This window comes from Lepidochelys olivacea, assembly GCF_965140295.1.
Source record: "Lepidochelys olivacea isolate rLepOli2 genome assembly, chromosome: 7".
In the NCBI taxonomy this organism is placed as follows: domain Eukaryota; kingdom Metazoa; phylum Chordata; order Testudines; family Cheloniidae; genus Lepidochelys; species Lepidochelys olivacea.
Window position 1 is genome coordinate 9,229,182 of NC_140417.1, and position 26,345 is coordinate 9,255,526.

The 26,345-nt window shown below is 42.5% G+C and overlaps 1 protein-coding gene across 4 annotated transcripts in view; it reads right to left on the bottom strand.

Annotated features, from left to right (window-relative positions):
• Positions 1–26,345, bottom strand: part of FRMD4B (FERM domain containing 4B) — a 196,601-nt gene that overhangs the window by 43,766 nt on the left and 126,490 nt on the right. For all 4 annotated transcript variants that reach the window (XM_084633676.1, XM_084633678.1, XM_084633677.1 and 1 more), the window contains 2 exons: positions 14,978–15,034; positions 13,757–13,779 (listed from right to left, as the gene is read on the bottom strand). In XM_084633676.1, coding sequence (XP_084489802.1) covers positions 13,757–13,779; positions 14,978–15,034 — 80 coding nt within the window. The remainder of the gene's footprint in view (positions 1–13,756; positions 13,780–14,977; positions 15,035–26,345) is intronic.

Below are 26,345 nucleotides of genomic sequence, written 5' to 3' on the forward strand. Positions count from 1 at the left end.
CTATCACACGCCTTAATAATAGGCTCAGCTGTTTCTCAGAGGTGAGGAATCCAGATGAAAGTAGCATTTGAATGACAGGTTGGTGTTTGGTTTTTATAGGATCTGGAACCAGAGGTGAAATCATGAAGAGAGGGGACTGGGGAGAAACGCCCACTGCTCCACTGTTGAAATGAGTAGGTCAAACAAAGAGTAGGTCACTTTGAGCTGCAGCTCAGCATGCCTGGCTTTGAGCTGAATTCTAAAAGCGTCTCTCTGAAAAATGACTCTGGCTGGATGAATTTGAGGGTGGGTGGCGGTTACTGTAGGCAGTGGGTTGTTTGCAGTTGGTGATAACACAAGCCAGCCCTCCTAAGAGCAATGCTGGAATTTGGCTGTCAGGACCAGGGGGCCCCCACTTGCATTTAATCTGACCTCCAATACCAAGGGACTTCTTCATGAGTCAGCCCTGGTGGTTCCTGGCACCATTCCAACACTTAAAATGCCCAGGGTCAACAGGGCTGAATTTCTTTGGCAAAAAAGTTCATTTCCTAGGAAGAGAATATGGAACAAGCTTATTTGAAGTATTGTTCCCCCAGGAGAAGAAAGAAAGAAAATGTGTATTTTCTCCTTTCTTTTCCATCCCACCCCGTGTATATTGTCCCCTAGTGTACATTTAACATAACTTGAATTGATCACCATCATCTGGATGGGAATACCCCAATTCTGAGATTTAATGAAAATCTATATTATGCACTTCTCAAGGCACAGTGTTTTAATTTGCATTCTGTGCATCATCTATATTTAGTTTTCTGAAACAATGTGAACTAGCTTAGGGCGAGATACTGCCCCTGATCTGTACGTACAACTCTTATTGGTCTTAGTGAATGTGCTGTGTGTGTGGACTGAGTCCCTACAAAAATCCAAACAAACCCAACAACAAAATCCAAACACATATTGTGCTATGAATAGAAAATCTAATCAAACAAACTACCATGTTTTTCTTATAGTAAGTCTGGCTCAACTTTATCTACCTATTGAAACCCACCTTATACCAGAAAGAGTAGGTTGTGGCTAAAACTTTTAGCTTTGTACATGAATCTCCATTAGAATTTTAAGACGAACTTAAGGCAGACAATAATGGCACACTTCACTGGAAGTATATTACTAAGAATTAAAAACATTTAAAAGATGCATAATATATTTTCACTCTCAGTATGTGTATCTTCACAGCTTGTCATTTCACGATACAACACTCCCTGCTAGCCCAAGATTTACTGACGCAACAGAACTGTGCTAATTAGAACCATTTGTCAATAGGTGCCCCCTTTTCCTTGTGCCCACTGTGTCAAATAACAATTTATTTTTGTTGCTAAAGCAGTAACTCAAGGTAAAACCTTTGATGGAACAAGATGTGGTTAATGAGATTATCATAAAATGCGGAGCATGAAGTACAAAAGCAACAGGCACGCCCAAGACAGCACTAACCAACAAACTAATTACATTTGGTATGGCATAACAGTTCAACATCTCTCATTTCTCTGTAAATCTTAACAACTTTTTGGTAAGTCTGGGATGTATCATAACAAAATGATATAAGGCGTTTTTGTCACTCTGGAATTGTTTTGCAAACAAACATCACATAAGACAGGAAGGGATTCAGATAATGAGGAGATTCGGACAATAGGGTTTGGGATAAACGGAAGTATACACTAGGCACAATCTTGGTGGTGGTGTTGGTGTGTGTGTGTGTGTGTGTGTGTGTGTGTGAAGGGACTGGAACATGCAAGAGACAATACAATATTGTCATGTATTCTATACACTGGGGAAATTTTCTATTAAAAATTTTCCCTCTTGTTCTTTTAAAGGTTTTGTGTTAGAAAAAGAATGTTGCACACCCAAATTAAATACTAGAAATGGGATCTGTAATTTCTGTCAGGAGAATGGTTAGATTACTTGATATATTTGGACACTTATCCCGATTCTTGAGAATTGCCAACTCCTCTAACTTTACAAAGATTGACTACCACTGAAGGAGAAAGCTGTGCACTATTATTTATAAGAGGTAGACCGACACCAGGCACAATTCTAAAGAATGTAACTCTATTGACTTCAATGGAGTTATTCCCAATTCACGCCAGTGCTGATGAGCAGAGACTTGAGAATCAGGCTCAGTGAACAGAATGTCTGTCTTATCGCTGGAATGCGTCTGGAACAGATGTGTTTTCTTAAGTATTTGAAGGAGGAAAGAGAGATGGGGGCTCAGTGAGTATCCATTGGGACGCTGTTCCATGCATAAAGGGCAGTATGTAAGCAGGTGTGAGAGGAGGCAGCAAAAATTATTAGGGTGGAGGATACAGGGTGAAAGAGGTGTAGATGGAGATAAGGGGGCAGCTACAGAAACAGGTGGAGCAAGGGAGAGCTTTTGACAATGAGATTAGGAAGCTTGAATTTAGTACAAAAGACCTCAAACAAAACAGGCGACTGCAATCCAGTGGAGAGACTCAAGCAGAGGGGAGAAGCGAATAGAGCAGCGAGATCTTGGAGCAGCATTCTAAGATACATTCATTTGATTGGTCCTCTTAGTGCCAAATATCACACATTTGCATTATTTCCCTAATCTCTCAGTCAGTTACAGTACAGTACTTTGGAACACGCAGGAAGTTTTTCTAGTCAAAAGGCCCAAATCCTGAAAGGGGCTGATCAAGTGATTTACTTCAATGGGAGTTGGAGGTTCTCAGGACGTTCCAGAATCATGCCTTCCTTTAGCCAGTGGGGAGTTTCCCTGTGGAAAGGTTACAAGGTTTGGCCCCTCAAACACTGGATAAGTACATGCTATGGGTAAAAGGCATTGGAAAGAGCATCTGTCAAATGGCTTTTGAACAGTGTGGAAGGAAGATATCACACAGATGAAACCCACTGACTGTCCGTATCAACCTAATATCTGCTGAGAGACTAACTTTTAAAACATATTATAGATAGAGATGGGCTTGTAATGAAAGCACAGGATCCCCATTGACTCTTTCCAGTGGTTTCAAGGGGAGTCGGATCAGAGCCAAGGAGTCAGGAGACCTGGGTTCCAGCTCTGTTACACAGTGCTCAACCAGACAAGTTACATATGATCTCCACTCCTGAGTGTCTCTTTCTGAAAAAAAAGTGGAGATACTGGTAACCAACCTCACACGGGTGTTGGAGGCCTTATTCATTAATGTTTGGAAAGTGCTCAAAGGTCCTCAGATGGAGTGTGCTATTATGTTATGACAGTCCACTGCATTAGTGCATCTCTCTCAGCTAGGCACCGAAGCACACATATATGGCCCCTGTTACCATATATGTGAGCACCTCTCACTCTTTAGTTTTGTATTTATCCTCACAACACCATTACAAGGTAGGGAGGTGCTATTATACCCATTTTACAGGTTGGGCACGGAGAGGCTTAGTGATTTGCTCAAGATCACACAGGAAGTCTATACTGGAGTCAGGACTTGAAACTAGGTGTCCAATCCTACTCCATGGCCTAAACCTTTTGGCCGTCTTTCTTCTCCAGCTCCAATATTGAGAGCTGAGTATTTTGAACATAAGGACCCTCAATCTTTGAACAAAACTTCCACCATTGCCAAAGGGTAACCCACAGGCAGAACTAGAGCAGAACACAGTTAACTTGTAAAAGTACCTGCATGTGCATTTGTTAATATTCCCCCATAAGACCAGGCAGGAAGCAAATCTGTTTCAATTTACCTAGGGATTTGCTCTTGAACAAGTGAAGATTATTCACAGTTGACATGATGATCAAAGGATCCCAAGCCCTCCCCCAAAAGACAGACTGTTATTGCTAACATTCATGACTTGTCTGTTCATACAAAAGTCAGATCAGCCAAATTAGTTGTGGTTCTTTTGTAGGTCTGAATACAGCAGCAAAGTTTAAAGCTTGTTATCACAGTCCTCTGTGCTGATACAAAGATACTTTAAAATACAAAAAAAGGTATCAAAATAATGATAAAAAGGACTGACAAATCTACAATGGCAAAACAGCGGAGGCTGAAGTGCTGTTATTCTGCTCATTCCCACCGTGCCTAGGCAGTGCAATATGGGCAACGGAATTGAGACCCTTACAGTAGAAATTAGGGAGCTAAAAGGAAGGAAATTCTAAGGTTGCCACTTTAAGCCAGACGTTGCTTTCAGTTACCTGGTGTAAATCTGGAGAAAGTTCACTTAAGTCAGTGGAGTTTCTCCAGATATTCACCGGTGTAATCAAGGACAAACTGCAGCTCAGAGTTACTGGAACGTAATCTTACACGGTGTAAGGGCAAACCCTCAGCTTAATACGCAGTCTGCATGATGGAAAGATGTACTTGGGCCAGGGGTGAAGGAATCCTTTCCTTGAGGCAGAGTAGTCTTGTCCTGGCTGCTACTCCAGCCCTAGGGCTGTAGTAGCTTGCATAGCTCCATGGGGGAGAGGACTGCATGCCCTCTGGACCCTTTGGCATCGCATTCACCCTTCTCTGGTGCACCTTGCACAATGAGCTCTGCACCAAGGAGAGCACAGACACAGCCCTCCCTAAATCCTGCCTACCCTGCTGAGCAGTACAGGGCCAGTTATTCACAACAGGGACAGGATCTGCCCCACTGATTCACAGGTGTATTTAAAAACCACAAAAAGACCCCATTTGTGGGATAATGGATGAATGTGACAGAACAAAACAGCTCTTTTGCACCCATTGCAGTGTATGTTGCTTCTATCAAATGTACAGTTAGATTTCTTTAAAAATGCACGTTATTCTTAGATCACACTATGCATCATTAGACCACATGAGATCATGTTATTAAATAACTTTGAAAACACCTTATATCCACCTCCACCCTCACACAATATCTTGGTTACCTCCCTCACAGCATTTACACCTGACTCATTAAGGATATGTCTACACTGCAGTAAAACACCCACGTCTGGCCTGTATCAGATGACTCGGGCTGTGGGGCTATACAATCGTAATGGAGTTCTGGACAGAGCCCGGGTCCTAGGACCATCCCCCCTTGCTGGGTCCCAGAGCCCGGGCTCCAGCCCTAACATCTATACTGCAATTTTATAGCCTGAGGCAGCTGACACAGGTCAGCCGCGGGTGTTTTACTGCAGTGCAGGCAAACCCTCAGAGTCATTATTGACTTTTGTGTGGACTGTCCAAACTGATAACTACAAAACTACTTATTTACGCCACAGACTGAACGAAGCCTTGACTCAGATTGTTAGAAGAAGAGGGAAAAACGTTAAAACGGCACTATCAATCTGACAGGTGATCATTTCCAAATGAGAGCTAAAAGGAGCTGCAGGAACAGTGTTTTCCTTCAAATCCCCATCTTGAGTTTGGTAGTTTTTACATCCAATCTTCCTGTTTTAAAATGCATTTTCTCTCCCCTTTTGCTGGCTGAAAGACCCACACAAATAGAAAAAAACTGGCAGATGTCCTACAGCTGCAAATCCTTACACAGACACACAACTTTTTGTGCATGAGCAATCTCTTAGCATGGGGGCCTATCAGGGGAAACAGTGAAAGTGACTATGCACAAAGTACTGTCAAAAAGGCAATGTGAACAAATGGGAAAAAAAAATCCCAGAAATATTTTCTCTCTCAACTTTCAGTTTGAATCCTCTAAGGGGTTACCTATAACAGAATGTAAACAAAAGCTTCAGCCAGAAATAGGCTTTTATCTCCACTATAGTGAGAAATGCTGAAGTGTAGCAGGGTCAGTGTGCAATGCTATAAAGAATGCTCATAGGTTAGACTGCAGGAGCCAAAATTATTCCTTGATGTAACTAAGTCAATGGAGATACACTAGGGGTAAATTTGGCCTCATGAACTCAGTTCAAACTGATAGCTAAGCTTACCCCATGGAAGACCTTTGCAGTCCATATTTTACAACCTGACCACCTAGTTCTTGAGGCTTTTGTTTCATTATGCCTACAGTAGAGGCATGGATTTACTCAGTATCAAACCTTTACTGTAAGAGGTAAGAGAAAACCAGTCTAAATTGTGCTCTCTGTGTAAATCTTCAAGGAAACATGCTATTCAAGAGTATAACCCAACCTGCTGGTTTTAACAGGTAGCCCCTTTACTGTTTGAATCATTTGTGTCTGAGAGACTCTCTCTCCCCTCTCAAACCACAGAAAGGTCAGAAGAGAAATCCAAGAAAACAAAACGAAGAGGCTTGGAGTTTTCAGATCTGGATCAGCAATTTTCTTGGCCTTTTGGTCTGACTTCAGTATAATGACCTTCCAGTAGGGATGGTTGAAAATTTTCCATCTAAACTATTGTTTTCAACAGAAATTTTGATTTTTTTTTCTTCAAAAATTTGTCTGCTTTCCCTAGACAATTTCAACTTTTGGTTGAAAAACTTAACGTTTGAAAAGTTTTCAATTCAGAAATTCTGCCAAGGTGTCTCATGGGAGTTGTAGTTCAATTGCCGCATTTCCCCAGGCTCCTCTTTGGCCAGGCTTCCCAGCAGGACTACATCTCCCTTGATAGACAGACAGCAAGAATTAAGTTTCCGTAGTACTCCTCTCCCTCTCCTCCACTCCCATTTTCTGAACCATTCTACCATCAAGACATGTTGCAAAGCCTATCTGCTATATTTACCCAGGGAGAAGGACGACTGGGAAAGGAGGGTCTTAGCTCTGTAGGGTAGAGAGGTATTATGACACTGTCAATAGATTAAATTTACTGAATGTGTTTTTATTTAAATTGTAATGCATGTTGCTTATTGTGTCAGGCACATCATATAAAATGAACTAAATGAACAAATAAATAAAATAATATGGCCTGATCTTGCAAATCTTGTTTCGTGTTAGTTGTCCCATCAGTTTCAAGTAAGCATTTCCAAAACCATGCCCATATGTTCATTGGGAAAAGTGTAGCTTACTTTGATCAAAAGAATTAATGGATTAGAAACAAAGGTCAAATGAGGTATCTGAGGAAAAAGTTTATGTAAAGAGTTACTGTGGACAGGCAAAATACACAATGATTCACTTGGCAAACAAGCAGAAATACAGTCATATGAACAATGCCAGAGTGTCAACATTGATTTACGAGCTACCTACATACTACCTACAGTGCATTTACAATGGAATACTTTGGGGGAATATTATATTTTAATATTATTGCATAGACATAAGAACATGAGAACAGCCATACTTGGTTAGACCAAAGGTCCATCTAGCCCAGTATCTTGTCTTCCAACAGAAGGAATGAACAGAACAGGTAATCATGAAGTGATCCTTATTTAGATGCTTATTTATCAACCTGTATTTTTAATCATCATTTTTCACTGGTGTCTGTGAAATGTGCTAGACTGCTAGACTGGGATGTCTGGAGACTGAAGCCCTTTATTAGGCCACCTGGTCTGCCACTTCATCCACCAACATGCCCCAACCTCATTCGAGTGGGGATTTCTGTAGGGCTTAGAGAGAAGTTCACTCTCCATGCTCATCCAATCCCTGGCCTCTTTGTGGAGACTGACAAGCATGTCTGCTCATTACTGGGATTACGTGATGAGGACACTTGACTGCTGGGACCTGGAGAACTAACATATTTCACAGCCGACAGACAGTTACAACTTTTGCCATTACAACCTGGGTTGGACTTCAGCTAGGAAGCTAGACAGGAAAGGCTTTGTATGCCATGACCAATCCTTCAGGATGTACTATTTTTAAAGTGATGTCAGTCATAGGATGAGAAATATGGCAAACAGGTGCTATTCTATAAGACAAACAACTCTGAACATCTGTAAAGCAGCTACTTGTTCTAACTTTTTGATAAAACATTCCTTTCTTGTAAACAATCTTCCAGTCTGTCCATAAAATAATAAGATTTTCAAGTAAAAGTTGACCAAAGGTCTCATATTGTTGTTCTTTCACTCTTAGTTTGGAGCACGTTGTTAACACTAGCTCATTATAGCTAAAAACAAAGAAAGTATTTAATTTATTCCTTTGTGAAATTGGGTTCGGGTGCCCCCGAAGTTACAATTACGCTACAATTGCAGTCTGCAAGGGTATCTTTAAAACAAACTATTTCCTTTCACAAACTGTGTTTATCACCCACGTAACGATAAACCCCAGTCTCTCATATATGTCAGCTATCAGGAATTCATTACATTGTCTGTGTTATGTTATGCCAGTCGGTAGTTATCTTTGCAGCCCACAGGCTAGAATGGAAATCCAATGTGTCAGCTATTTAAAGAAAATGGAAGCCCTCCTCCAGCAATTTAATTAACTTTCAGACAGCATGGGTTTGGCCTGAAATTACTGTGGAAAATATGATCTGAGATTATCTGCCTGAAAGTAAACTTTTAAAAAGGTAACTTTCCTGACACTGCACACAGTACTTAATCTGATATTAATCAACTTTTTCTTGCTGCTAGAAGCACAAGATTTAGGACTGTCAATCTTCATTTCAGTTGTGCCCTGTCTGTTTCAGTCATGCCCCAGAAGCTATACAAATCTGAATAGAATGGAACTCACAACTATCACTGATAGAAAATATATTCTCTTAATAAAAAGGATTATGCTATAAAGACTAAAGAAAACAAATAGTCGGATTGTACCACACTATGTATATAAGGAGGTGGATAATCAGATCTCTCTTTATATTACAAAGACTTTAATACAGCATTAATAAAACATAGTGTCGTACAATATCAGATTGGTGAATATACTTATATTAAAGTGAGCTGTAGCTCAAGAAAGCTTATGCTCAAATAAATTGGTTAGTCTCTAAGGTGCCACAAGTACTCCTTTTCTTTTTGCGAATACAGACTAACACGGCTGCTACTCTGAAACCTGGGGAAAGATAGTTTGCTAATTTTCCAGAGCAGCATCATGCTATATATTGCATATTTACACGATGAATAATTACCAGAAGACCCAATCTATTAATTTCATTACCCCTCGAGACATTAACTTTATAAAAATCAAGTTAAAAGTGGAGTCCCAAAAATGAATACAACACAAATATTTTTCTAACCATTAACCGTGCCAGAAGCTGCAACGTGAATCTAACATAGACTACATACAAAAAGATCTTATTGGAATTTACAGGTTCAAGTCATTCTCAGCTGAGGATTGTAGCTTTTTCTGTTTCACCAAACACATGGTCGTGAATTAAAGAATTAATGTGTTGGTGGTGGGATTTTTTGGGGGGAAGGGATTGAGAGGAGATTTGATGTGTTATAGGAATTTCAATTTAAGTTCAAGCATGCAATTGATCACAATGCACAGGGCACTACTGAAAAGTGAATACAAGCAAAACAATCTTTCTTTTCTCCTTGAACAAAACTGACCACATTATCATTACTGGAAAACAAAGGGCCAAAGATCTGCAACAACCGAAAACAAACTCAGATGTAACTCAACAGCACAACAGTAAAGCTATATCAAAGGTCAAGCGTCTGGCCATATCAAACGTAACAATGTCCCATTAAATACATAGATTGGCTGTTCAGTGCGCACTGCTATGACACATTCTTACACATCTCCTGATAAACACATTCAGTATAATTATCCTGGCCGGGATCACAAATTTAGTAAACAGGAAAAGGAACCACACTGCTCATGATTGATAAAAAAAATGGCAAGCTGCATCATTTTCACTTTGTTGCCACCTCTGCTAATAATTGCTCTTGGAACCAGCAGTAACTTTAGACTGCACATTAGAGGCTGATACTGTCCAAAGCACACGACTAGCTGTGCTGACATCTACATCCTCCGTACAATAAACATATCATGGGTGAAATTTTCAAAGTGACTTAGAAGTGGGGCAGATCTCATCTACGTCAGAAAGATGGATTTCCAATGAGATTTTCAGAAAGCCTTTGACAAGTTCCCTAACCACAGGCTCTGAAGCAAAGTAAGCTGTCATGGGGTAAGAGGGATGGTCTTCTCATGGATCGGTAACTAGTTAAAAGATAGGAAACAAAGGGTAGGAATAAATGGTCAGTTTTCAGAATGGAGAGAGGTAAATAGTGGTGTACCCCACAGGTCTGTACTGGGACCAGCCTCATTCAATGTATTCATAAATGATCTGGAAAAAGGGGTAAACAGTGAGGTGGCAAAATTTGCAGATGATACAAAACTACTCAAAATAGTTCAGACCCAGGCACACTGCAAAGAGCTACAAAAGGATCTCTCAAAACTGGGTGACTGGGCAAACAAAATGGCAGATGAAATGTAATGTTGATAAATGCAAAGTAATGCACGTTGGAAAACATAATCCCAACTCTACATATAAAATGATGGGGTCTAAATTAGTGGTTACCACTCAAGAAAGAGATCTTGGAGTCACTGTGGATAGTTTTCTGAAAACATCTGCTCAGCATAAAGTGACAGTCAAAAAAGCAAACAGAATGTTGGGAATCATTTAGAAAGGGATAGATAATAAGACAGAAAATATCATATTGCCTCTATATAAATCCATGGTACGCCCACATCTTGAATAATGTGTGCAGATGTGGTCGCCCCATCTCAAAAAAGATATATTGGACTTGGAAAAGGTTCAGAAAAGGGCAACAAAAGAGATTAGGGGTATGGAACGGCTGCCATATTAGGAAAGATTAATCAGACTGGGACTTTTCAGCTTGGAAAAGAGATGACTAAAGGGGGATATGATAGAGGTCTATAAAATCATGACTGGTGTGGAGAAAGTAAATAAGGAAATGTTATTTACTCCTTCTCATAACACAAGAACTAGGGGTCACCAAATGAAATTAATAGGCAGCAGATTTAAAACAAACAAAAGGAAGTATTTTTTCACACAACGCACAGTCAACCTGTGGAACTCCTTGCCAGAGGATGTTGTGAAGGCCAAGACTAAAACAGGGTTCAAAAAATAACCAGATACATTCATGGAGGATAGGTCCATCAATAGCTATTAGCCAGGATGGGCAGGGATGGTGTCCCTAGCCTCTGTTTGCTGGAAGCTGGGAATGGGCAACAGGGGATGGATCACTTGATGATTACCTGTTCTGCTCATTCCCTCTGGGGCACCTGGCACTGGCCACTGTTGGAAGTCAGGATATTGGGCTAGATGGACGTTTGGTCTGACCCAGTATGGCCGTTCTTCTGTTCTTATATGAGATATTAATATGGATAGCTATTCAAAAATGCCTATGGACCAGGTTTTTAAGGGTATTTAGGTGCCTAAAAATGCAGATAGGTACATCTGAAAATCCATTTAGTCTCCCATCCGCACCTTTAGAACCTGGCTGCAAGTTCAATTTTCAAAAATGTCTAAGTGGCTACGTCCCGTTTTCAAAAGTGGCGTAGGCACTTCGATTTTTAGAAAATCTTAAAAGTCAATAGGACTTAGACTCCTAAGTCACTTTTTAAAATGGGACTTAGTCACTTACGCATTTTTGAAAATTTTACCTCCTCTGGAAATCCCTCTTTCTGAGCTAAATAAAGGCCTATCCTAGTCCTAATTCCTCAGGCCAAGATTCTGTTGCCTATATTAGAATTAACCTGAGAAAGACAAAAATCAGAGGCTCTTTATCTTCCAGATGCCAGAGGCCATTTTGCTGACTTATTGCAAAGTCCGGGGCTTTGCCTTACAGTAGGATTTTCAAGTAAGCAAACACTATGTTCTCTGAAAATAAGAGCTTTCAAAAAAGTGCTCTCTCGCTCAGCAGCTGCTACAATTTCTTGGACCATGACTGTTCCCTTTCCTTTGGCCATCACCACGGGGTCAGCCCACATTCAAGACTCCCACTGACTTCAATGGGAGTTCAATGCACAGATCAACATCAGGGTATGAACCATACTTAAAAAAAACCTTCAAACCTAGTAACTCCTTTTCCATGCACAGCTTCAATTTGCAGGTCCAAAAAATTCCTTTTACCACCAGAAGTGTGAAAATCAACCAGGCCCAGAAGGAATCACTTAAAACTCTCTGAAGTGTAGCCCATTTTCAGCTCTTTGCAAGCAAATCCCTAGATTGGTCCTGTATTTACTGCAGGTTCATTGAAAATAAAATCCCACGTTAAAAAGTTAATTGTCGCAATATCAAGTAAACAAAATCTCATGACAACCACTATCCAAACTGATTCAAAATCCAGTTCCAAGCTGATGAAGAACAACTAATACAGCAGAAACCAGATACTGATAACAGGGAAGATTGCTAAAATACTACACTTGCATAAATGACGACACTGTGTCTGGAATGTATTCTTCCTATCAAAGGAGGGTTTGGCACAAAAGACCTGTTTCATAATATTTTTGTAAGATATGCCGTTAAATGAGCTAGTTTCCTTACCACTGATGACCCAAATAATCGCTCTTGAGATGCAGAACTGAATTCCTTCTTTTGGCTATAGTGTTCATCTAGAGGAGTCTTGCACACACATTTGGTTTTAATTCATATTTTATGACCCATTCTGGAACAATTATAGCAGCTGCACCATTGCACAAAAAAAGCACTTTCAGGATGGGAGCGGCACTGTAAAAAGAACGGTCTGAAGTAATTCATTTTGCATTTCAGTAGCATCTTCTCTGTGATGATCTCAACACATTTTTGCAAACAGGAATGAGTTGAGCTGCACAGCATCTTGGTGACGTAGGGAAATACATTATCTCCATTTTTCAGATAGGCAAATGGAGGCACAGTGAGTTTAAGTGACTTGGTGAGGGTCATAACTGGGGACAGAACTCCTGGGCCCAGTCCAGCGTTTTAGCCACAAGATCATCTTTTCCTCTCAAGGGCCTGACCTTGAACCATTAAAGTCAATAGGAGTTTTGTGACGGATTTTGGTGGAAGACAGACCAGGCTCTTGAGAAGCAGGGTTCCTGGTTAAAAGAACCCAAACTTACTTGACAACTATCCCTTTATTACAAAAAGCTGAAGCAAACTATTGTTGGCTTTTGCAATCTGAAGCAAGCTGCTAGTTACTGCAGGCAAGCAGGTAGCTCAGTATCCTGCATTTACAAAGCGTCACTTGCAAGCTCTTGTAGCAGAAGTGTAAACAAGCCATCCTTCCTATGTGGAAATTCAGCCCATAGTAAAACATTAACATGACTAAAGCTGACCTTCTGAATTTCTGTTTGTTCAGTGAGCTGTTTCTAATTGAAGGTCTCTTCCCTCAGATCCTATAGCTTTTACTTTTTTTCCCATAAGTCGGTTATTGCACCCAAGGAACAGAGTTTAACAGGTAGAAAGTGATTTCAAGAGTAAACGCTGTCTGATTATGTGGCATTAGGTAGCTAAACAAAAGCCACTCGGAGTCTCACACCAGCTACAATACAACTGTCAGGTCAAGTGCATGAAGGGTGAGGCCCCTGCAGGGCAGCTGCAAAAGAAAGCAAGGCATTGATCTCCAAAGAGGGCAGCTGACAAACTCCATCTTTCTGTGCATGCATTAGCACTATGCACAGACAGGGTCGTTAGGAGCTTCACAAACATGGATCCAAGACAAAGGACAGTCCTGGTCTCTAATGTGAAAAGGTGGTAGCATTTATTTCGTCCCACCTTCCAGGAACCGCAGATTAGATGGTGTGATTTGACTAGAATGGTTTGGAACAGAATGTTTGAATTCAGAAGCCATTCACAAAACAATCACTTCACCATATGAACTCAAAAGATTTTTGTCTGGCATGGCAGTGATTTTACTTCTTCAGTTACTGCATGAGGCTGGGGTTTTTTCTATGCTGCTGATGGTAGTAAAATGATTGCTTAAAACACAAAGCAAACCTAAGAAAGAGAGCCATTAAGCACATACATTTTATAAAGAGAAATGTTATTACCTGGAATAGTCACCTTTAGCTTCCTACAATTGAAAAATAGTGACAAAATTAAAACACAATCTCTTCAAAAGTCTTGAGTATTAACTTTGCTATTCTCAGCATTGTTAATTTTTGCTTTTTGGCTAAATCCTGACTTCAGTTCTAGTCATGCTACCCCAGGGAAATCACTGGAGTTGCATGCATATATGTAAGAGAATAGAATTTGGCCCCTAGCGTTTGCGTTGTAGGTTATCCACCTGCACCAGTGTTCACGCTGCTCCCAAAACACTGATAATTTCACATTCAAACTCCATGTCACTTTTAAGAGATATAAACAGAAAGACCCATTCTCTCTCCTTTAATCAGCTACATCCTGCGAAAAGCAAACATTGCAAGAAGGTCAGCGGTTGTGATGGATCCGTGTTCATTGAGGATGAAAACAATCATTCACTCAGACCAAGCCAACACACCTCACCTTGCATTTGTCAATGAAAACTTAGTTAAACCACTTTTAAGAAAGAGATTGTGTTCAATCACAGACTGTACCATAAACAGATTGTAAATCTAATGACAAAAAATAACTTGAACAAGGTTAATGATTTGACATAGAATTAGTGGTGAGGAAAATATTTATTTTTACCAAAACAGAGAGAAAAACAATTAGATTTTTTTTTTAGTCCTCTTAAAGGAAAATTCATATAAATAGTGTAGTAACTTTTAGCTACAATACTCTATTTCTCTTTCCCCTCCAGCATCTCGTGCCATTAAAAGAAAAGGAGTACTAGTGACCTTAGAGACTAACCAATTTAATTGCTCAAATAAATTGGTTAGTCTCTAAGGTGCCACTAGTACTCCTTTTCTTTTTGCGAATACAGACTAACACGGCTGCTACTCTGAAATCGTGCCATAAAAACAGCCACATGTCAATTATTTGTGGCACAGGAGGAAGTGACAAACAGGTTAGAAACCTGCTGTAATATCTACAGACCTGATTGAATCACTCTGTTCAATGATCTTTCTTACAGGAAAAGGTTACACTTGATTTCCCACTCTCCAACCTGAATTGTTTGAATAGTAAATCCCATAACGGGCCTGAATAAAATAGCAGCTCCCCAGTCATTCACAAACGATATGCAAAATCTAGCACAAATAAACCAAAAATTGCTGCAAACATGCCTAAGTTTCAAAGTTGTGGGTTATGTTAAAAAGCAACTACACACACACACACACGGATAGTCTTACCTGTAAAATCAGGGCTGCTAATCTGAAGATTGTCTCACTTTCTACCTCAATCTGCCCCTGTTTACATAAAGAGGAAAACATTAACGTGCATATCCTGACTCAGCAGTGAAGGGACACAGCCCAGGACTACTGAATCTGGGAGGCTGTCACATTACTCTGTACCTCTAGGTCTCGCTCAATTGCAGACCATACCACTGCAATGAGGGAAGGGGGAGGGAAGAATTGCCAAGTAAAGTTTTAGTAACTTTGCCATTTGTGGGTTTAATTTTTTTAGATTAATTCAAGAAAGTAAATTCTGAAAACAGGATTCAGGGAGAGAAGAGAGGGAGCTGCTATTTGAATGTATCGGTGGTGTATAATGAACCACTTCTTTGTCTCTGCAATTTAGTACATTCAGGTCCTACAAGTTTCGCCAGACCAGTTGGCTGCACTCAGGTCACAGATATGATATTTTGCTCTTTGGTGTGTGTCTTTGCCTCTCTCTCTCTCTTCCAGTCACCATTCAGTTCATCTTGTAATTGCATATTTTCTGCATAAATCTTTATTGATTGCAACTGGCTAGACGTACCCTGTCGAAGCACAGGGGCCCAGTCCTGCACACCTAAAAAGTAATGAGACGTTTGAGTGCACAACGGACGTGGGATTGAGCCAAAGATAAGTACATCTTAAAACATGGCAACTCCTCAGGGCAAGGACCTAGTTCGTTATTTTTCAGAGTAACAGCTGTGTTAGTCTGCATCCGCAAAAAGAAAAGGAGTACATGTGGCACCTTAGAGACGAACAAATTTATTTGAGCATAAGCTTTCGTGAGCTACAGCTCACTTCATCGGATGCATGCAGTGGAAAATACAGTGAGGAGATTTTATATACACAGAGAACATGAAACAATATGTGTTATCATACACACTGTAACAAGAGTGATCACATAAGATGAGCTATTACTAGCAGGAGAGAAAAAAACCTTTTGTAGTGATAATCAAGGTGGGCGATTTCCAGTAGTTGACAAGAATGTGTGAGGAACAGTAGCAGGGGGAAAATAAACATGGGGAAAGTGTTTTACTTTGTGTAATGACACATCCACTCCCAGTCTTTACTCAAGCCTAAATTAATGGTGTCCAGTTTGCAAATTAATTCCAATTCAGCAGTCTCTCCTTGGAGTCTGTTTTTGAAGTTTTTTTGTTGAAGAATTGCCACTTTTAGGTCTGTAATCGAGTGACCAGAGAGATTTGAAGTGTTCTCCAACTGGTTTTTGAATGTTATAATTCTTGACGTCTGATTTGTGTCCATTTATTCTTTTACGTAGAGACTGTCCAGTTTGACCAATGTACATGGCAGAGGGACATTGCTGGCACATGATGGCATATATCACATTGTAGATGGTTGATGTGCAGGTGAATGAGCCTCTGATAGTGTGGCTGATGTGATTAGGCCCTATGATGGCGTCCCCTGAATAGATATGTGGACACAGTTGGCAACGGGCTTTGTTGCAAGGATAGGTTCCTGGGTTAGTGGTTTTGTTGTGTGGTGTGTGGTTGCTGGTGAGTATTTGTTTCAGGTTGGGGGGCTGTCTGTAAGCAAGGACTGGCCTGTCTCCCAAGATCTGTGAGAGTGATGGGTCATCCTTCAGGATCGGTTGTAGATCCTTGGTGATGCATTGGAGAGGTTTTAGTTGGGGGCTGAAGGTGACGGCTAGTGGCGTTCTGTTATTTTCTTTGTTGGGCCTGTCCTGTAGTAGGTGACTTCTGGGAACTCTTCTGGCTCTGTCAATCTGTTTCTTCACTTCAGCAGGTGGGTACTGTAGTTGTACGAACGCTTGCTAGAGATCTTGTAGGTGTTTGTCTCTGTCTGAGGGGTTGGAGCAAATGCGGTTGTATCGGAGAGCTTGGCTGTAGACAAGGGATCGTGTGGTGTGATCTGGGTGACAGCTGCAGGCATGTAGGTAAGTACAGCGGTCAGCAGGTTTCCAGTATAGGGTGGCGTTTACCTGACCATCGCTTATTAGCACCGTAGTGTCCAGGAAGTGGATCTCTTGTGTGGACTCGTCCAGGCTGAGGTTGATGGTGGGATGGAAATTGTTGAAAACCTGGTGGCTGAATTTTGTGACTTTGTCCTCACCCATAGCTATTTCACATTTGGGGACAATGTATACCTTCACTGCTACCCGCATGGCCCCACAGTATGCCAACATTTTTATGGCTGACTTAGAACGCTTCCTCAGCTCTCGTCCCCTAATGCCCCTACTCTACTTGGGCTACATTGATGACATCTTCATCATCTGGACCTATGGAAAAAAGCCCTTGAGGAATTCCACCATGATTTCAACTATTTCCATCCCACCGTCAACCTGGACCAGTCCACACAAGAGATCCACTTTCTGGACACTACGGTGCTAATAAGCGATTGTCACATAAACACCACCCTATACCGGAAACCTACTGACTGCTATTCCTACCTGCATGCCTGCAGCTTTCACCCAGATCACACCACACGATCCCTGGTCTACAGCCAAGCTCTACGATACAACCGCATTTGTTCCAACCCCTCAGACAGAGACAAACACCTACAAGATCTCTAGCAAGGATTCTTGCAGCTACAATACCCACCTGCTGAAGTGAAGAAACAGATTGACAGAGCCAGAAGAGTACCCAGAAGTCACCTACTACAGTACAGGCTTAACAAAGAAAATAACAGAACGCCACTAGCTGTCACCTTAAGCCCCCAACTAAAACCTCTCCAACGCATCATCAAGGATCTACAACCTATCCTGAAGGACGACCCATCACTCTCACAAATCTTGGGAGACAGGCCAGTCCTTGCCTACAGACAGCCCCCCAACCTGAAGCAAATACTCACCAGCAACCACACAACAGAACCACTAACCCAGGAACCTATCCTTGCAACAAAGCCTGTTGCCAACTGTGTCCACATATCTATTCAGGGGACACCATCATAGGGCCTAATCACATCAGCCACACTATCAGAGGCTCGTTCACCTGCACATCTACCAATGTGATATATGCCATCATGTGCCAGCAATGCCCCTCTGCCATGTACATTGGTCAAACTGGACAGTCTCTACGTAAAAGAATAAATGGACACAAATCAGATGTCAAGAATTATAACATTCATAAACCAGTCGGAGAACACTTCAATCTCTCTGGTCACTCGATTTCTGATCTCAAAGTGACTATCCTTCAACAAAAAAACTTCGAAAACAGACTCCAAGGAGAGACAGCTGAATTGGAATTAATTTGAAATTGGATACAATTAACTTAGGCTTGAACAGAGACTGGGAGTGGTTGAGTCATTATACTAAGTGAAACTATTTCCCCTTGTTTATTCCTCCCCCCCCCACACTGTTCCTCAGAGGTTCTTTTGACAGGTTTCAGAGTAACAGCCGTGTTAGTCTTTATTCGCAAAAAGAAAAGGAGTACTTGTGGCACCTTAGAGACTAACCAATTTATTTGAGCATGAGCTTTCGTGAGCTACAGCTCACTTCATCGGATGCATACCATGGAAACTGCAGCAGACTTTATATACACACAGAGAATATGAAACAATACCTCCTCCCACCCCACTGTCCTGCTGGTAATAGCTCATCTTAAGTGATCACTTTCCTTACAATGTATATTTTTTCATGGTCTGTGTGTACATATAAAATCTCCTCACTGTACTTTCCACTTTATGCATCCGATGAAGTGAGCTGTAGCTCACGAAAGCTTATGCTCTGATAAATTGCTTAGTCTCTAAGGTGCCACAAGTCCTCCTGTTCTTTTTGCGAATACAGACTAAAAGGGCTGCTACTCTGAAACATCTCCTCAAAGAATTTACAAGTCAAGACCCTTATCTTGCAAACACCCCACCTTGGCACATGTGAATGGGCCCATTCTCACCTTTGTCAGGCAGATGCATAAGTGTTTGCAGGAACTGGGATTTCTACCACATTCCAACACCAGCAGCTAGGCTAGGGGCAGCATCTAGTTGCTTACATTTGGACTTCTGGGTTAGGGAAAATATCCCCTTGCCACTTGCATAAAGGGCAGAGTGGGGCCAATGAATTTTCAAACAGTAAATATTTTCATTTTTACAGGGGAGAATACTGAACATGTGACACCCGCCTCTCATAACTCAAGCCTCAGCACACTCTGAGCCTCGTGGGAATTTCAGGAGTTCTGCATGGACGAGGTAAGATGCAGTAATGTGATGCTCCAGAGAATTACAGAGAGACAGCAAGAGTCAAAGTTTGCCTCACACGGCTCACCAGGTTAATGCAGTTTCCAACACATTAGTTTCCATAGCCAACCATACACAAGGAAGTGATGTGACTAGCATCATGTCTGGCTGCCTTTGACTTCCCTCACCCTATAGATCAGATACCCAATTTTGCAGCTCCATGAACTGGAGTATGAAATCGAGCAAGACTTAAATCTACAACCTCTGGGATTGTAATCCAATGCCTTAACCACTCAACCACCAGGCCTCAGAGAGAGAGAGAGAGATCTTGAGCCACATTGCTTTACAGTAGCTGAGGACCACAGAGGCTGAATTCAAAGTGAGCTGGCAAATAATTCACAGTTTTCACAGAAAGGTCGTTTTCTGCTGATGCTGCCAGCAGTACAAGCCATTTCTCTCTCTCCCTCCCCCCCCCCCCACTCCCAGCAAGCCTGTCAAGAATGTTAGATGACAAGGAATGTCCCCCTTCCAACAGGTGTTGTTGCTACTACGACAGGGAAGTGATCTCTAGGCCGTCCTGAGACTATGAGCATTCTGTACAGATGTGTTTTATTCATGCCAAATAAGTGTCACAAATAACAAAAGGTTTCAGAGTAACAGCCGTGTTAGTCTGTATTCGTAAAAAGAAAAGGAGTACTTGAGGCACCTTAGAGACTAACACATTTATTTGAGCATAAGCTTTCATGAGCTACAGCTCACTTCATCGGATGCATACCGATGAAGTGAGCTGTAGCTCACAAAAGCTTATGCTCTAATAAATGTGTTAGTCTCTAAGGTGCCACAAGTCCTCCTTTTGTTTTTGTGAATACAGACTAACACGGCTGCTACTCTGAAACCTGTTGTTATGATCAGTTGTGACTGTCAGAAGAATCTGCACAGTCTGTTGAATTAATCTGCTGTTTAGAAAGAAGTAGGCACACCTACTGGTACATGAGATCCAGTGGGTCTCTAAGGAACGTTAAACACAGTGTTACAATACATGTCTGTTAATCATGGCAGAACCCACTTAGCGGTAACCATACCACTACGGTATACTTAAAAGCATGCATAAGTGTTGCTAATGGATGGAGCACAGGACTAGAATCCGGGATGTCTGAGTTTTATTCCCAATTCTGCCACTGTGAATCACCATGGGACCATGGGCAAGTTACTTACTCTCTATGCCTCCGTTTATCCTTCTATAAAATGGGGCTAATACTTGGCTACCTGGCAGGGATGGTGTGATGCTTAATGTTTGCAAAACTCTTTGAAGATGAAAAGCTAAGTGAAACACTTATCATTAATAACAATTATGATTATTATTATACCAATCTTAAATATGTATTTACGTGGCTGTAAATACACATTTTAAGAGGTGCTGGGGCTCTCCTATGCATGTTGTGATGTTTTTTTAAACATAATTACATAATAATAATTACTATTAACAAACAACAACATGACAATTGACTGAACAAAGTTCTTTAGCCAGGATATTAAGAGGCTGGCATTCAAATCCATTCAATCATGCAACAGGGATTGCTTTGAGTGTCGTTTCAGCCTCCATCCTAAGATTTTGTTGATCCATGTCCCTGCGTCCGTGTATTCTTTTGCTTGTGAATTATAATTCGGGGCATGTTATTAATTGTGTTGCTCCCCATATTGACCTATTTTGGACAGAACATTGCAACTAACTTTACAAGCACCGTCTTCCTCATTCCTTTACAGCAAGGCGCATTGCTCGTGGAATGGAAACATACTGCACATTCAACACCGAAATTCTAAGTTTGATAATTCTGCACACCACAGTGCCATGAAAAAATGCATTCTGGATAGTTATAAAAATCCGAGTCTATTAGATGGAAGCCAAATTAGCACCCATAATAGCTGGGGAGGGTGAGGGGGGACACAGATGACATACCACAGGGCTGGGGAGCATTACTATCATAGAAGGCATAATAGGCCTGCTTCTCCACAGCCTTGCACCTTGTGTAGACATTTACTCCTGTGCAACATGAGGTCAGATTCTAAGGTCATGTAAATCAAGCTTAGCTCCACTAACTTCCGTGGAATGATACCAATTTATATCAGCTGAGGATCTGGCCCAAGCACTCAGCATTACACAGGCCTCAATCACCATGCAAGGCAGTGAAGAATCAGACCCAGTGTTTTCAGGGGAGCTGCAGATCTTACTATACCTTTAAAACAAGGTGATGACTTCACTACCCCCAACTGTTGCAAGCATGTCTCATGGCCTTGCATTCCCCAGTCTTTTCAGACTCTTGCATGAGTGCATTGGTAGATGAAGAGGCTCTAGGAGCCCTTTCTTTCCCTAGGGCCAGCTGTACTCTGGCCTTATCTTTAGGACACAGTGGACTGTTTTCAATTATTGTTTATTATTTGTATGAAAGTCACACCTAGAAATCCCACTGTGCAAGGTGCTGTACAAACTGGGGGCAAAGGGGGGGGAGCACATGCCCTGAAGAGTGTAAAATCTAGACAGAGATGTAGGGAAAACAGAGGCACAGAGAGAAGAAGTGACTTACCCAACGCCACACATCAGGTCAGAGCCAGGGCTTAAAGCCAAGTCTCCTACCACTCATTCCATGCCCTAACCACTAACCCATGCTTGTGGGTGGACTCCAATCTGTACATCAACATGTGTTCATTCAAAAGGCTGGGAAGCCTTTCCAACAAAGCCAGGCAGTACTCTGAGTTTGTAACAATCCCAAACTGGCGGAGCTGCGTGTGGTTCCAGGTTCTGCGATGACAGTTCAGCACTACTCCAGCAATCATAGCAATTTTCAAAACCAGAGGGGAACGACACACTGATAAAGATTAATTTGCATGTCCTGGGATGGCTGGACCATTTAAGCATAAGTTTAGGCAAGTAGGCCAAGGGGCTGGGAGCTAGGTCTGCAGCATGCTCTGAGAACCACCTGTCGAACATGAAGATTGGATATTTTCCTAGAGTTATCCCAAGCGGGAAAAAGGTTACCAGCAAGAGGTTAAGTAGATAGATGTAATTCAGATCATGGCATCTGATTCTTACACATTTCAAATGTAAATAAGTCTAGCCAGAATCAAACGAGCTGCTCCAGGAAGGGGATGGAATTGATATTTTTCAATTAAGCTTTGCAGTAAGGACCAATTGTTTTAACTGAAGAGCCAAATTCATCTGCCAGTGTAGCTTTCCAGAAGTCCATGGGTTTACAGCAGGACGGACTCTGGCGCAACTTGTCCAGGTGGCTCTTGTGAGGCAGAATAATGTTAGACTAATAATAGGACTTAGCAGCTGTCCAAGCTGAGTGGTAAGTACTGTCGAGCAGGAGAGCATCAATATTCACAATGAGTAGTAAAGGCCAAGTCCTGCCTTCTCAGGGCAGAATTTGGGCCCTAATTCATCAAAGAAAGAATTTAAGCATGTACTTCAGGCTCACTAAAGAGAGAGAGAGAGGACCACAGCACGTGCTGTAAAGTGTTTCAAGGGAGACAACTGGCTGTACGTGGACACAGTGTAAGTGAATGCAGTAATAAGAATGCAGAACAAGGCCCACCTTTCTACCTTCTTGGCCATCACTACCAGTTCCCAAAGCAGATCAGTGCAATTATCTCTGGGATGTCTGACAGCCCAATGGCAAAGTATTAGTCAATGAAAATCAGATCCTCACCTTGTAAACAGCTCTACAACTCTCCTTTTGATAAAATCATTCGGGAGTGACAGTCTCAAGCAAGGGAGTGGCTCTAACGATGGAAGGTGTGGTGAGTAGGAACAACCTGTTATCATATGACAAAGGTAGCTATGGAGGACTAAAGTAGGCCAAGCAAATGTAACAACTCACTCTTCCAGGGAGGCTACATTGGATAACATGATCAAATGAAGCAAACACTAATAAGAGATGAATACCCAGTAATTGAAAAGAGATACCTAGGGGCCCTATTTTGATCACTGACATTTATGTGTGCATCTTAATTATAGGCAGAGCTAACAGTGTCACCTAGAGGTAAGAATGCCCCACACATCCAATTATCAGACCCTGTTTTCAGTGGCTTACAACTTTGCCAAAGTTAAATTATTTGGACTGAAATTTTCCACGCCAGGCATCTGTCTCCACTGATATTTTTGGGGAAAGTTTTATATTAAACAGTTGAGGCTATTTCTCAGAGTGAGATAAGGGAAAATACACTATTTTGCTCATGGTTTGTTGAGACACCTTGGCACCTCTGTGCTGTAGAGTAGGGACTTGAAATTTGTCAGAAGCACCACCCCAGGACCAAGGATGTCCCTTTTGCCATTTCCCTGAAAATTTGCCCAAATGTGGCTAATTTATAGGCCTCAAAAAAATCAACAACTCAGTTTACACATGCTCAGATGAGACTTGTTAGAGTTTGGCAGCTAAATTCCCCAAAGTCTCTGTCTGCACTGAGCATGCTCCATCCCCTCACAGCTCCTATGTGCTGACCAGACTGAGCACGTGCCATCCCCATGGATCATGCTTCCTCCTGGGACTGCAAGGCCTAAGAAGGACTTCTCTGCAACTGCTCTTCTCAACCCACCAGCCAGGGGCTGTGAGCAGGAACACTCCCTCCTTTGCATTCAGTGCTCCTGCTTCTGGTGCCCAAGCAGCATGGAGGATGAGGAGGCAGTGGTGGTGACAGCACGTTGATTTGAATGCAGGAGAGAGCGGGAGGTGGAAGAGGAGAATAGGATCAGAGGGAGACGGGCCCCAGTTCTCCATTAACTGAAGTGGTTGAGATCCGTGCAGTGAATCTAAAGGTCCGAACCCCTGTTTTTGCGGGGTCAGTGTGGTTCCACATGATAAGAGGTCTGGATTTTTGGCGTTTTGTTTTGTTTTAAAACAGGGGAAGTTCCACTAATAAAACCTACTTTAAAAGAACATTAAGGTTGCAAAGTCAAGCACTCAAAAACGTCAGGAGATATTAGAATCCAGAACACAGTGGGAACTTACTAATGGCACTGGCAGAGACTCCGCAAGTCCCTTCATTATCAAGAGCTCTAGCCACACGTATTGCACTCGACCCAACTGGTGGCGAGCAGATTGGTTTGTTTTCGAGATCCCATAATTATTTAATTACACTGTGTGGTGCACAGGTTTTTCTCATTAATGTACAGAGCGTAGGTGTACAGAGTACCGGGGTGCAGCGGAACCCCTGAGTCCCACTCAATTGAGGGGGCAGGAAAGCCGTAGGAAGCAGAGTGCACGGCATAAAGCCCCAGTGCACCACAGAGTGACGCTCCATGGAGGCTCCTTCATGGCTGAGTGCAGGGGTTGGATAGCGGCTCGGAAGCTAATGCAACCCTGAGACTGAAGTAGCAGCCACAGATTGGGTAGGTGCTGTCGATCAACAGCCGGAGTGGGGATAGACAACCTCTCAGATCTCTTTCCTGGCAGTGATCCCTGGTGCCCATGTCAGTGGCTTAGGCCTACCTCAGCTGAGATACCTAAAACTCATGACTGTCAGGCCTTGGTTAGCCAAGTGGTGAGCTGAGACTTCAGAACTTCGTGCTCAACTCCACTCACTTTGTTACATCCTCCATCTGCCCCAATCCGCTCTGTTCTGTTCACATGTTGTGTCCAATCTGACATCTAGATTCAGATCTCCGGGGACAGGGACTCTTTTCTTTGTTATTCACCCATATAACACTTAGCACTGCCTACCGTTCAATTGTTCATGCTCTAACTGGCAATGGACATTGGGCTACTCCAAACAAAACATGAAGGAGGGAGGCAGACTGCAAGACCGGGCTTGGTGTAGGTTTAGCTACATGGCAGGTTATTAGATCACTCGGAAGTGAGTGGGACTTGAGCTGCAGTGATGTCCAGAAAAAAAAAAATAAAAAAAACACAGCACCTCATCAGGGAGTGGTGGGGAAAGGGACCCCAGAGTAGGAGTTATAAAAGCCTGAAGTACAGTACTCATGCATGCGCCAGTGACAAGGGAACACTCCTTTGGAACATCTGAGTGGCGGAGCTGAGTTCACGTTAAATGGGGTTTTATTTGCATTGTTTGTCTTGCCCGGTAAATGGGGAAAGCCAAGTCAGGTGGACAGCATAGTAAACACAGAATGAATTGTGCCAGCTAGTATGTAGTAGGAGTTTTTTCTTTAGGTGTGTAACCTGGTATTACTTGCTGCAAGGACCTTACATAACATGCACTGCAAGAGACCGGCCAGTGCTAAAAGCCAGGTCAGTGAGGAAATTAAGAAGCAAGACTTTGCTGCCGAAGTACCTGTGGTCAAGATGGGGCGGCAGGAGCGTGAGAGTAAACATGGTTAATTGGCCAAGCGAAGCCAGTTGTAAACGCTCAACTCAGGGCATTTCTCGGTTTGTCTGTAGCAGATTAGCTTTGGAACATACCGTCAATTCCAGAATCTCAGGGAACGTGCTAGTCACCAATGGGCACAAGTCTATTGCTATGGCTGCAAATCCGAACACCAGAAAAGCTTGATTCACTGGAAAATCAGGGCCCCGGTGCTGCAGGCAGAAGACTCACTCTGCTGCCCACACGTATCAGAGGCAGCAGCTTAACCTGCTGTGGGAGAAGAATGGCTGTAGCCTGGGCTCTAACTGCAACAGGAGAGGTGTAGAAAGAGAGCTTGTAGGGAGGGGACTGGCAGGGCAGGGAAAGAGCAGAGTGTGAGGGGGAAATGGGGACCCAGACAGGGAAGAGGCAAGAGTGGGGACAGAGAAAATGTAGCAGGAACCAGACGGATGGGGTGAAAAGTGGAGGAAGTGGGGACCAGAAGGGGGAAGCAGTGTGTGAGGGGCAAAGCAGGGATCAACAAGGCGGGAGGGGAGAGACAGGGAGTAGGGAATAGAGGGGCTACACAGGCACCCTGGATGGGGATGGGAGACTTGGAGGTTGCGGGGGTGACACAGGCATTCTGGCATGTAGCAGAGGGAGTGAATGGGGGGCCCACAGAGCCCCGCTGTGCCTTGGGGAGGGAAGAGACAAATGGGATGCACACAGATCCTGTGGCATGGAAGTGGGGAGAATGGGAAACAACTGCATGGGGGAAGGGGACCATAGGGGAGCACAAGGGACGAGGTGGGAGGAGTTACAAGGAGTCCTTGAAATAGGAGAGGACAGGAGGGTGGCACACGGAGACCTGGCGGGGCAGGGGAAATGAAGGGAT